The 13,397-nt window shown below is 46.7% G+C and overlaps 1 protein-coding gene across 1 annotated transcript in view; it reads left to right on the top strand.

The window, feature by feature from the left end:
• The first annotated feature begins 628 nt into the window (after positions 1-628).
• Positions 629-13,397, top strand: part of LOC116976851 (cytochrome c oxidase assembly protein COX16 homolog, mitochondrial) — a 79,524-nt gene continuing 66,755 nt past the window's right edge. The window contains exon 1 of the mRNA XM_033026835.1: positions 629-732. Within this exon, the coding sequence (XP_032882726.1) occupies positions 679-732 (54 nt within the window). The 5' untranslated portion in view covers positions 629-678. The remainder of the gene's footprint in view (positions 733-13,397) is intronic.

The raw sequence follows: 13,397 nt of genomic DNA, 5'->3' as shown, positions 1-13,397 counted from the left end.
TTCTCCAGCTTTTTGTGCCTTTCATCTTGTGCCTGCCTTGATACCTGGAGTATTAAGGTATCTCTTGTTTCTGTCTTCTCCCCCACGGACCAAGCTGACATTGTAGAACTTGTCAGGACAGACTCTGGGAAGAAGTGTCTCGACCCGAAACTTCACCTCTTCCCTCTCTCCTGAGATGCTGCCTGACCCGCTGAGTTACTCCAGCTGTTTGTGTCTATCTTCTGGGGATCAACAGACCGTGCAAGTTGTCCTGTCACAAGATGTCAGGGGAAGCAAGGAGCAGAGATTGCAATGCTCATTTTAAACAAATTAAACTGTAGTTTGCTTGATTGAAGGATATGATTGGAATTGGTTGAAAGGGGTTTGCAGTTCATGAGTAGGAAGGAACTGCAGATGCTGGTTTACACTGAAGAAACAGACACAAAAATGCTGGACTGGCAGCATCTCTGGAGAGAAGATTCGGGTCTCGACCCCGAAACGTCATCTATTCCTTCTCTCCAGAGACGCTGCCAGTCGCGCTGAGTTACTCCAGCACTTTGTGTCTATTTGCAGCTGGTGACCTGGATCCAGGTTGTTGCAGGACAACACCAAGCAGCGTCTGCCGGACCATGTTGGGGGCGGACAGGAGGAAGTTGTGCAGCGGTGAGAGGTTTCCCCGGCCGTGTCCCTGCTGCCGTGATGGCTCTGTGGTGGAGGAGGAGCAGGACGTTGAGGTTCGGGCTGCCCATGCTGGTGAGAGGCTGCGAGCAGCGGGGGTGCGCTGTCGCCCGGGCAATGCAGGGGGACACGGGGAGGAGGTGGGTGGAGGAGACACACGGATTGCATGGGGAGAGGGGGAGGCTGTGGGGAGTGAAGGAAGGGAGAGAGGAGATGGAGAGATAGAGGGGAGGAAGGGAGAGACAGAGATGGAGAGATAGAGGGGAGGAAGGGAGAGAGGAGGGAGAGATAGAAGGGAGGAAGGGAGAGAGGAGGGAGAGATAGAGGGAGGAAGGAAGAGAGGAAATGGAGAGATAGAGGTGAGGAAGGAGAGATGGAGAGATAGAGGGGAGGAAAGGAGAGAGAGAGAGGAGAGATAGCGGAAAGGGAGGAGGAGGAGAGATAGGGGGAGGAAGGGAGAGAGAGGGAAGCTAGAGGGAGGAAGGAGAGAGAATGGACAGAGGAGACAGAGTAAGGGAGAGAGGAGGTAGAGTAGGGGGGGAAAGCGAGAGGGAGAGATGGAGAATAGAGGGGGAAAGAGAGAGGAGAGGAGAGATGGAGAGAAAGGGAGAGAGAGAGAGAGACATAGAGAGAGGCTGAGGGGTAGGGGGGGGGGATGAGGATGGGAAGGGGGGGGAGGGAGAAACTGGATGAGGGAGAAATGGTGGGGTGAGAGGGTGGAGGAAGATAGTGGGAGGCGGGATGGAGGGTTTGGTAGGTGGAGGTATGGGAGGGTGCATGTTGGAGGGAGAGAGGGGGCTGGGAGGGAGAGAGTGGAGTGGGGGAGGGAGGGAGGGATGGTCCAGAAGCGAGGGAGAGAAGGTGGGGAGGGAAGGAGAAACAGTGGAGGAGGGTGAGGGGAGTGAGGGAGAATGGGGGTGGAGAGTGTGAGGATGGGAGTGGAGGGCTGTGGAAGAAGGAATAAATATAAAGGAAAGGGAGAGGGAATAAGAAGGAAACACTGCTTTGAATCCACAGACGATATACATTGGAATTCGTTTTTTTAATGTGAGATGATAAAAATAAAGTTTAATGATAGGTTAATGGCTAGCTATACTTATCAAAGGGAGTTGGTGTACGAATATAAAAGTGAAAAAATGAAATATTGTCTTTTACTCCGGATACTGCCATTGAAAGGTCTGGGAATGTGGGAGGAGTCAGGGAAGTTGTTAAGAGTGACGTGCTCCGCTAAGTCCGAAGAAGGGTCTCGACCCGCAACATTGCCTATTCCTTTGCCCCAGAGATGCTGCCAGCTTTTTGTGTCTATCTACTGACATTCAAAATATGATGTAGCCCCTTTGATTAGACTCCATGGGGAATATTGCACCAAAGCCTAGAAATGAATAAACTTCTTTAACTGGACGTTGCAAGATTCACCAATTTGCACTATATTATTCAGGAGAGCAGCTTGCATAAACCCGTTTTACTCCCATGCATTGAAAGCTTTGAATGGTGATCTAATAATGGCTTAGGATGATTAAGAGGTTTGATTGGGTTGGTACAAAGAAAGTGTCCTGTCTCATGTTTGTCCCTGTCTCATGAGGGAGGAACATTTCACATCCTGGTGGAAAACTAAATCTTAACCAAGAATCTATCAATCTCCGCTTTAAAAATACCCAATGACTTGGCCTCCACAACTGTCTGTGGCAATGAATTCCACAGATTCACCACCCTTTGGCGAAAGAAATTCATCCTCATCATTCTAAAAGTACATTAATTTATTCTGAGGCTGTGGCCTCTGGTCCAAGACTCTCCCACTAGTGGAAACTTGATGCTGATCGATAGTATTGAAGACAACCAGGAAGTAGGAAAGTGCAGTACACGGGTGAGCTGGATGATCTTTAAAACAAATACAGTGTGTTGCATCTAGTTGACATTTAGCAACATGATGGGATCAGTTGAAGTTTCTATATTTAAACGAACCAAGGTTAAAAAGCTCAATCCATTGATAATTCTCCAGTTCTTCTGCACTTACCTGATTGCATTCCTAACTATTGCATTTTTAGGAGAGAACCACTAATATTAACTATTTTTCCCACTTCTGGAACTGTTCTAGTTCAAATATTTAGCAGCCTCCTGTTTTTCACGTGAATGATGCCCTTCAGTGATACAGCTACACATTTCCTGGCTTCCTCACCGCCTCTAAATTGTCAGATATGTGTACTATTGCTTGTCTAACACCCAGCAGTTTTTAAATGCATGCATGGCTGAACAAACTTGAAGAGCTTAGAGTGAGACTGCTGTTTCAAAGGGAGATCAGGGACCGTTGTGTTCTTTGAAACATTGCTCTCCCTAAATTTCCGACCCTGCTATGCAAGCTGACGGTTTCTCCATTTATCATGTCGGTTCTCAGGGCAAAGTGGAAGATGTGGCATCAGCTTTTTACTCAGAGTTTTGGGGTGCACTGACGTGAAGATCTTGACTTGATTCTGCTCCCCTGTCCTGAAATACCTGGTTATAAATGCCACCCCTTTTATCTGGTGAGGAAATGAACCTCTTGCCGTTGCGTACAAAACATTCCAAGTCAACGCCAATGTTTGCACTGGACGAATCGTACTTGGTCGTAATCCTTTATGAGATATCACCAATGACTTCAATCAATGTGCTCCCTAAGTACCATCAGCCCATCCCCTGCCCCATGTAGGGTGATAACACTCTTGCTCACTGCTACGCCATCAGCAAGTACGCCTCTCGCTCCCTGCCTCGACCTCATTTCGACAAGCCTGATCTTCTGTCCGTGCGGCTCTGGCTGGCTTGTAGTCAGAGTGAAGCTTGAGGCATCAACAAGAAGATTAACACAGCAGAGTTTCCGGAGGCTGAGGGTCTACTTCAGGACCGAGTTTAGGAGAATGTGGACTGGTGGGGGTGGGGGTAGAGGTGGAGAACTAAGGAGGATATGTCTGCGCCCTTTATGTGACGATTCTTTGCTTACATTGGGTATGCAAAACAAGAATTTCATTGACTTGTCACATTGTTGCTGGGATAGGATGTGTGGGATAGAAAAAGGGTATGGGGATCACTGGTTGGCGCAGACTTAGTTGGCCAAAGAGCCTGTCTCCACACTGTACCCCGTGGAGCCGCACGGGCCCAACTCATCCGCCGCACAACAGCGCAGCAGACCGGAACCCGCAAGGTAGGCCTGACTCGCCCCCACAGGCCTCCCAGGAGGCTGCGGAAAAGCCAGGCGGCAAAGCCTGCCTGGGCCGAATGGAGTATCGATGGCAGTGGTGGGTCTCGGCGGTGGTGAAACCTCGATGGCGGTGGTGCCTCGGCAGCGGTGAAGCCTCGCGGCAGTGAAGTGGCCGCGGCAGTCGTGAAACCTTGCGGTGGTGGGGCCTCGGCTGAGATGGGGCCTCGGGGATGAAACTTCGTGGCGGTGGGGCCTTGGTGACTTTGGGGTCTCGGCGGCGGTGAAGCCTCACTGCGATGGAGCCTCGACGGTGGTGAAGCCTCGCGGGTTGACCCGTGGTTGGCGGTCAATAAGAGTGTGGAGGATCTGCCGTGAGGAAGGGAGGAGAACAATGGACAATGGGGAGGGAGGGGGGTGACTGGGAAGAATAATGGACAATGGAGACCCAGTCTGGGAGAGAACAAAGGAAGAGCCAGCATACTTTGTAACTTTGTCAGCGCTGTAGGTGGCCGCTATTTGTATACCTTGGGTATACAAGCAAAGAATGTCACTGTGCCTTGTCATATGTGTGTGTTCATAAAGTATTCCATTCCATTCCTATCTAAACTAAACTAAACTCTGACCGTCATAATACCAAATCTCTTCTCTAAATTCTTGGACCTTGGTCTGGAGGCCACCATGTGCAATAACCTTCTGGATTTCCTGATCAGCAGACATCAGTTAGTTTGAAGATGGACACAAAGTGCTGAACTAACTCAGCGGGTCGGGCAGCATCTCTGAATGGGTAACCTTGCGGGCCGGGACCCTTTTTTCGGACTTGAAATATCTCTCATCCTTTTTCTCCAGAGATATTGCCAGAACCACTGAGTTACTCCAGCACTTTGCGTCTATCTTTGGTATATAGCAGCATCTGCAGTTCCTTTCTGCTCGATTACTTTGAATTGGTCAGAACATTTCCCTCACTCTGACCCTCAATACTGGGCCCTTCAGGGTTGTGTGCTCAGTCCCTTGCTCTCGTCCCTGTACACCCATAACCGTATGGCCAAGTACAACAATAACTTACTCTGTTCCCCGATGATGCCAATGTTGCAGCTGATTCAACAACAGCAATAAGATTGAGTACAGGACAAATATCGTGATCCTTCTGATGTTGTGTCAGGATGACACCCTAGCCCCTAACATCAGCAAGATGAAGGAACTGGTTGTTGACTGAGGTGGTGAACACAACCCTGGCCGCATCAACGGAGCTGCTGTAGAAATGGCTGACAGCTTCAAGATCCGAGGCATCCATATCACCAGCAACTTCACGTAATCCCTTTACACTGATGTGGCGATCAAGAAAATGTATCAGCATGTTAAATTTCTTGGGTGTCAGAAGATTCAGCATGTCGACAAGGATATCGACAGATAGCTTATACAGTATATTCTCGCTGCATGTATCACAACCTTGGTATGGCAACTGCTCCGTTCTCGACCACCTGAACCTGCAGAGAGTGGTGAACGCGGTCCATAGCAAGCTCGTCACTTCCTTCCATCCAGTCCATCTTTCTGAAGCAATGTACCATTTTCATGGTGCATTGTATTGAAGCATGTAGGTATCGTCAAGAATGCCTGCCACCTTCGCTATTCCCTTTTCTTTCTTTTGCCTGGGAGGAGATACAGGAGATCGAAGGCGTAGAAATCCAGACTTAAGAATAGCTTCCTCCCCATTGTTATCAGACTCCTGAAGCAATCACCTCTTACGTACCCCTTCCTGGAGGTGTTGCCACATACTCTTGCTCTTAACTCTACCTCATCGGTTAATCCGCTATTCTACTTCAAATTTATTTTTTTTGCACTGCTTCAGATTGACCGTTCTACTCTTTTGCACTTGTTTGATTTAATGTTGTATTTATCATTACTGCATACACATTGTTTACTGTGTGAATGTTATGTGAACAAGGAATTATTGTACCTCAGCGTATATGACAATAAACGGATCTGAATCTACCTGTGCACTCAAGAAAATTATGGCAATTTGAAGAAGTTTCTTAAACTTCTGTAACTTATTGGAAGTTTGTGGACAGGGTCTGTTTCAATAAATTGTACATGAACCAACAGAAAAGATTGAGAGAATTAATAATGCATGCAGCTTTGGCTGTAACTCAATTGTATTTAAAATTCCTAGAGCTTTTGCACTAGAATCAGGGCACAAAACTATTGGGGACTCTATACCAGTGGGTTTAAGAATGTGCATTTATGGATGTAATTTTTCTTTATTGTAAAGCATCCTGTTGCCTAAAAGATGAATGTATTCAAAGATACAACAATTACACCTTTAGTCTCAGTGTGATGCTATAAAGGCAGCTGATAAAACTTTCACAAAGCACAGGTAATATAACTGGATCCTGTTACAATCAGGGGTTCAATACTCATATATTTCATATATTAATTCAGGATAGTTTATGAAGGCTGATTGCATTTTACTAATAACCAACAGGATCAGAAAAGTGAATGTACTGGAAGCCCAGCACGTTCCAAGTTTCTTTGAGCTTTTGTGCAGAAACTAGGCATTAATCTGCGCAGTTGCCTTTGCTTTGGTGTAAACCACAGAGGAAATCTCTCCTCTGCATATTTAGCCCTCATACAGGAGTCTTTCAAAAGCATTAAAAAAAAAGCCCAAAGAAGGAATCGTCAGTGATATCAAACAGCAGGTGCTGATCTGGTGCTTCATTACAGCAGAAAAACCACAGGGGGAGACATAACCTAGAAGAAGAATGAAAAACATTTAAAAAGATGCAAACCCCCCAAAAAATGTCATTAAACATTACCGTGGCTCACAGCAAGATCATCCTGAATAAAAGATGGACTGTGTTGTGGAGTGTGGAAGGACTGGACAGCAATTTGCTTATTATTGTCACTTGATGACATGACCTGCACAAGCACAGCCACACAACCGTTTGTAGTTTTCCATTATTGTAAACTCTCATATTAGTTGAGACGATTACTGTGAGAGTAACCCCCTTGACTAACAGCTGTGGGGTATTTTGAATAACATCTGAACCATTCAAATAAGATGTTTCAATGAAAATTTGTCAAGACATTGATTTTAAAATGCTGGTTGTATCCTGTGTTGCAAAGTTTTTTCCATGTCATAAGGTCAAACTAGGGCAGGATCTTCACAGTGAATGGCAGAGCCCTGGGGAGTTGAGCAGAGGAAGCTAGAGTAGAGCAGATACACTCCTGGAATTGGCGTTACAGGTAGATAGGGTGGCCAAGAAGGCTATCGGCACATTGGCCTTCATCAGTCAGGGTATTAAAGAAGGGTCTCGACTCGAAACATCATCCATTCCTTCTCTCCAGAGATGCTGCCTGGCCCACTGAGTTACTCCAGCATTTTGTGCCTCATCTACTGAGGATAGGTTGGGATGTTAACAAGACGTTGGTGAGGCCGCATTTGGAGTATTGTGTTCTGTTTGGGTCACCCTGCTATAGGAAGGATGTTGTTAAGCTGGAAAGAGTATAGAGAAGATTTACAGGGATGTTGCCAGGACTTGAGGGCCTGAGCTATAGGGAGAGGTTGGGAAGGCTAGGATTTTATTCCATGAAGCACAGGAGGATGAGGGGTGTTCTTATAGAGGTTTACAAGAGCTGAGGGGAATAGATAGGGTGAATGCAAAGATCTTTTACCTAGAGCAGGGGAGTCAAGAACTAGAGACAGGTTTGAGGGGAAAGTTTTAATAGAAATTGAAGGGGCACTTTTTGGTGGATATACAGAACGAGCTGTCAGAGGAGGTAGTTGAGGTAAGTACTATAACAACATTTAAAAGACACATGGACAGGTACATGGATAGAATAGGTTTAGAGGGATATGGGCCAAACATGGGCAGGTGGGACTAGTTTAGATGGGGCATCTTGGTGGTCATGGACAAGTTGGACCAATGGTCCTGTTTCCGTGATGTATGAAGGTACTTGAAGTAAATATACTATCGTACATATAGCGTTCTGTTTGGATGTTATTAGTACCTTGTTTCATTTCCTTTGGAATGCAGTATGTTAAATGAATGCTTTTTGGTGGTAAGGATCTCAACTAAATCGTTTTGATTTGATCTTTTCTGGTGAAGAGTGATCAAAGTCCTGCATTTAATAAATAATGATCAGTGTCACTGGATAGTTTACAAGAGTCCTGAAAATACTCTTTACTGTCCATGGTGGTTGTATCTTGGCTGGTGTAGGGTTTTCAAAAGAGAAATGGGCATCGTTCTTTGATTAGGGGATGGTTATGGCTTCATTGCCATCTGAAATTTTCTTTATCCATCAAATAGTGAGAGTAATTGGGTAGCAGGTTTGGCAATATCTGAAACTACAGCAATCTTCATTACTGATGGTTTGCATACCAGGGTACTTAAGGAAGTGGCTCTAAAAATCGTAGATGCATTGGTGATAATTTTCTAATGTTTGAGAGACTCAGGACCAGCTCCTGTGGATTGGAGGGTAGCTGATGTTACCCCGCTTTTTACGAAAGGCGGGAGTGAGAAAACAGGGAACCAGTTAGCCTGACATCGGTGGTGGGGAAGATACTGGAGTCAATTATAAAAGATGAAATAGCCGCACATTTGGATAGCAATAACAGGATCGGTCCGAGTCAGCATGGATTTACGAAGGGGAAATCATGCTTGACTAATCTTCTGGAATTTTTTGAGGATGTAACTAGGAAAATGGACAATGGAGAGCCAGTGGATGTAGTGTACCTTGACTTTCAGGAAGTATTTGATAAGGTCCAACATAGGAGATTAGTGGGCAAAATTAGAGCAGATGGTATTGGGGGTAGAGTGCTGACATGGATAGAAAATTGGTTGGCAGATAGGAAACAAAGAGTAGGGATTAACGGGTCTCTTTCAGAATGGCAGGCAGTGACTAGTGGGGTACAGCAAGGCTCGGTGCTGGGACCGCAGCTATTTACAATATACATCAATGATTTGGATGAAGGGTTTCAAAGTAACATTGGCAAATTTGCAGATGACACAAAACTGAGTGGCAGTGTGAACTGTGAGGAGGATGCTATGAGAATGCAGGGTGACATACATGGTGTCAGAAGTGGGATCCACTTTGCTAATTGTTGTCGATCCAGTGGGAGTACAGCTTCAAGGACGAAGCTGCACCTGATTAAACAAGACCCGTCTGATTCTGATTCCTATGAACAAGATGAATCTTCCCACGGGAACGACTCAGATGACACAGACACTGAGTCTACCGTACTTTCCCCTAAACCTGCGCACCCCAGGCAAAGTGACATCCTGCTGTGACCATGATAATCAATAACAAACCCCTGATCTCCAAAGTCGATACCGGCGCCAGGGTGAATGTCATGTCACTCAAAGTGTTCAACAAGATAAGAACCACTGAGCTCATGAATAAAGACTCCTCCACTTTACATGCTTACGGAGGAGAAATTCTTCACCCGCTGGGTAAAGCTGATTTCAAATGTACCATCAAACAACAGACCAAGGACTTGCTATTTTACATTGTTCTGCCAAGTTCTGAAACCCTGCTAGGCATCGATGCATGCCATGACCTGGGCTTGGTCTATTTCGGATGTGCTTTCCACAAACTCTGTTTTACAGAGGAACCAACTAGACAGATGCTATCCAACTACAAAGACTTGTTCGACAACAAACTCGGCAAACTACCTACAATATACAAGATCATTGTTGACTATACGGTCACCCCAATCGTACGTGCCCCTCACCACGTCCCGCATAGTTTGCGTGAGCAAATACACGATGAACTGAAACGTATGGTCTCCATCGGAGTTCTTGCCGAAGTCAGCGAACCCAGCAATCAAACGCCAACACAATCCGATGAGCACCACCGAAGACGTAGCGGCACAAATCGGTAACGCTACAGTGTTCTCAGTCTTGGATGTCAATAACTCTTTCTGGCAAATCCCGTTAGACCGTGCCATATCGGCGTTAACAACCTTCGCCACCCCGTTCGGACGTTACCGATTCCTAAGAATGCCCTTTGGCATCAACTCTGCTAGCGAAGTTTTCCAGCGTGCAATGGAACAACTGTTTGCAGAATTCCCCTGTGCCATCATTGTTGACGACATCCTAGTTTATGGCCGCGATGCCACTGAGCACGATGCCAACCTACCTAAAGTACTGGACCATGCCAGAGACATTAATTTAAAACTGAACCCTCTGTTCACTAGCAATGGGCTGAAACCCGATCCGCTGAAGACTGCAGCAATCAATGAGCTGCCAGTACCAACTGACGTCACCAGCCTACAACGATTTCCAGGCATAGTCAACTACCTGGGAAAATTTATCCCCAATCTCAGCGAATTATCAGCCCCTCTACGTCAACTAACCCACAAGGACAACACGTGGTCTTGGTACCCAAACCATCAGCGAGCTTTCGAAGCTTTAAAACTCCAGCTCGCCAGTGCACCCACGCTGTCTTACTTCAATATCAACCTGCCAGTCACAATTACCTGCTATGCATCCCGGTATTGACTAGGCGCAGCATGCCTGCAGACCTCCTTCAACGGCGATGTCATGCCGGTACCGATCTACGCTTCACGAACACTAACAGATACGGAACAGCGCTATGCCCAGCTAGAGAAAGAACTGCTCGCCGTGGTTTTTGCCTGCTCCAAAGACTTTATTTTTGCCAAAACTTTCACGGTAGAAACTGATCACCAGGCGTTGGTCACCATCCTGAGCAAGCCAATCCATGCAGCCTCAGCAAGGCTTCAACGCATGATGATGCAGCTGCAACGGTTCGATTTTCGCATTGTCTACAAAAAAGGTAAAGACATGCTCATCGCAGACACTCTATCTCGAGCACCACACGCCACCAGCGAACAACACCCATTCGAACAAGAAGAATTTTCCGTTCTGAAAGTGTCTTTCGTTCCAACTGACCGTCTGCGCTGCCTCGCCGAACACACAGCCGCAGACAAAACCTCCCAGCTGCTAACTTCAATCATTAAAGGCGGCTGGCCAAACAAGCAATCCAACACTCCCTCTGAACTGCGACCCTACTTTTTGGTATGTGACGAACTGATACTACAGGATGGAGTGATAGTAAAGGGTCACAAGACGGTCATCCCTCCCTCTCTGCGAAATAAGTATTACGAGGAGATCCACGGTGGCCACCCAGGAGTTGAAGCCACCCTACAGCACGCTGAAGAAATGATCTATTGGCGGCTCGGAATGACCAAGTACATTCGGGAAAAAACAGAATCTGTAACAGACAGCCGCCACACCAGCAAAAACAACCGCTGCTGTCACAACTTGTCCCTTCTCTACCATGTTCGTCCGTGGCTGCCGATACCTTCGACTGGCACGGGAAGCACTATCTCGTGTTAGTGCTCATACTCGAGTTGGCTTGAAATTGACTTTCTGCCGGCCATCTCCTCAGAAGTAGTCGTCCAGAAACTCCAATAGCACTTCTCCGTACATGGCATTCTAGCCCGCCTTCAGACTAACAACGGGACTCAATTCACCAGCCAAAAGTTCAAAGACTTTGCCATACGGTGGAACTTTAAAACATGTCACCAGCAGCCCAGAATACCCACAGTCCAATGGACTTGCCGATCGCGCTGTTCGCTGCGCTAAACATCTCATGGAACGCTCCTACCTGGCCAAATCTGACGTCTTCCTGGACTTGTTGAACTTGAGAAATATTGCCAGAAACAATGTTTTAGGCTCTACAGCCCAGCGCCTGATGTCCCGCCGAACGAGACCTCCACTGCCAGTGACACAGGATCACTTAAAGCCCAAAGTTTTCAGCCCTGCTGTAGTTCAAAAGCGCGTGCAGTCCAATTGAGATGTGCAGATACGTGCCTACAACAAAACCAGCAAGCCACTTAAGCCACTAATCCAAGGCCAAGTGGTTCGTCTACAGACAGACAAAGGACATACCAAACTGGAGTTCATCCATGGCCCCGCAAAGGAACCAAGTTCCTACCTTGTCAATGTCGGTGGTACCATCTACAGACGCAACCGTCAACGCTTCCTTCCAGTGAAGGAACAACGTCCGGCGCACCAAGGTCCTGACGCACCTCCACTGAACTTTAAAGTAATCGCTGTTCCAGCCGTTCCTTTACCTGCAGCTGTTGCTACCCAACACTCCCCGCGTCGGTCTGATCCCCCTTCCCCCTTTGTAACCGATTCACCGATACCCCCGCGACGGTCTTCCCCTACTGTGTCTCCCCAGAGCCCCTTGAGCTCACCCAAACGTGCCCTTAACTTTTCGGAAGAAAAGGTTGATGAGGCAGCTTCTTACCGTACGAGGACCGGGCGGGTTTGTAAGCCAACTGTTTGTGCGATTATGTTTAACCCCATTATTATTAGAGGTGGCACTTTGCATTTAACAATGTATTTACTCATCGTAGTGAGAACGCTTTATCTACTTTTCATTTATAGAAGAAGAGATGTAGATTGGCTATAGCATGTAGCCAATTAGAATGCTTAGTAATTATAACCCCGCCTAATTATAACATTCATAGTGTAAGATCCTACCCACTGTCTACTAGTTAGAGTAGCAGTGTGAACGTGTGATGACCTGCTGTGTAGTTGATGACCTGAACAATAAAGATGCTTGTGTATCAACCCGTGAGAATTTGAGCTCTTTACAGACAGGTTGGGGGAGTGGGCAGATGCATGGCAGATGAAGTTTAATGTGGATAAATGTGAGGTTATCCACTTTGGTATCAAAAACAGGAAGGCAGATTACTATCTAAATGACGTCAAGTTGGGAAAAGGGGAAGTACAACCGGATCAGGGGATCCTTGTTCATCAGTCTATGAAAGTAAGCTTGCAGATACAGCAGGCGGTGAAGAAAGCAAATGGCGTGTTGGCCTTTATAACAAGAGGAGTCGAGTATAGGGGCAAAGAGGTCCTTCTGCAGTTGTACAGGGCCCTAGTGAGACCACAGCTGGAGTATTGTGTGCAGTTTTGGTCCCCTAATTTGAGGAAGGCCATTCTTGCTATTGAGGGAGTGCAGCGTAGGTTTACAAGGTTGATTCCCGGGATGGCGGGACTCATATGCTGAGAGAATGGAGCGGCTGGGCTTGTACACTCTGGAGTTTAGAAGGATGAGAGGGAATCTTATTGAAACATATAAGATTGTTAAGGGTTTGGACACGCTAGAGGCAGGAAACATGTTCCCGATGTTGGGGGAATCCAGAACCAGGGGCCACAGTTTAAGAATAAGGGGTAAACCATTTAGAACGGAGACGAAGAAACACTTTTTCTCACAGAGAGTTGTGAGTCTGTGGAATTCTCTGCCTCAGAGGGCGGTGGAGGCCGATTCTCTGGATACTTTCAAGAGAGAGCCAGATAGGGTCTTAAAGATAGCGAAGTCAGGGGATTATGGGGAGAAGGTAGGAATGGGGTACTGATTGGGGATGATCAGCCATGATCACGTTGAATGGCGGTGCTGGCTCGAATGGCCGAATGGTCTACTACTGCACCTATTGTCTATTGGACCATTATAAGCTGTGTTCGATCAATTCATTTGGTAAATCCATTCATGTGCATGTGATGGGAAGGGTGATGTTAATGGCATGTAGCAAAATCAT

This window comes from Amblyraja radiata, chromosome 9, assembly GCF_010909765.2.
Source record: "Amblyraja radiata isolate CabotCenter1 chromosome 9, sAmbRad1.1.pri, whole genome shotgun sequence".
NCBI lineage: Eukaryota > Metazoa > Chordata > Chondrichthyes > Rajiformes > Rajidae > Amblyraja > Amblyraja radiata.
Note: the sequence above shows the minus strand (reverse complement) of the source record. Positions and strands in the feature narration are given on the sequence as shown.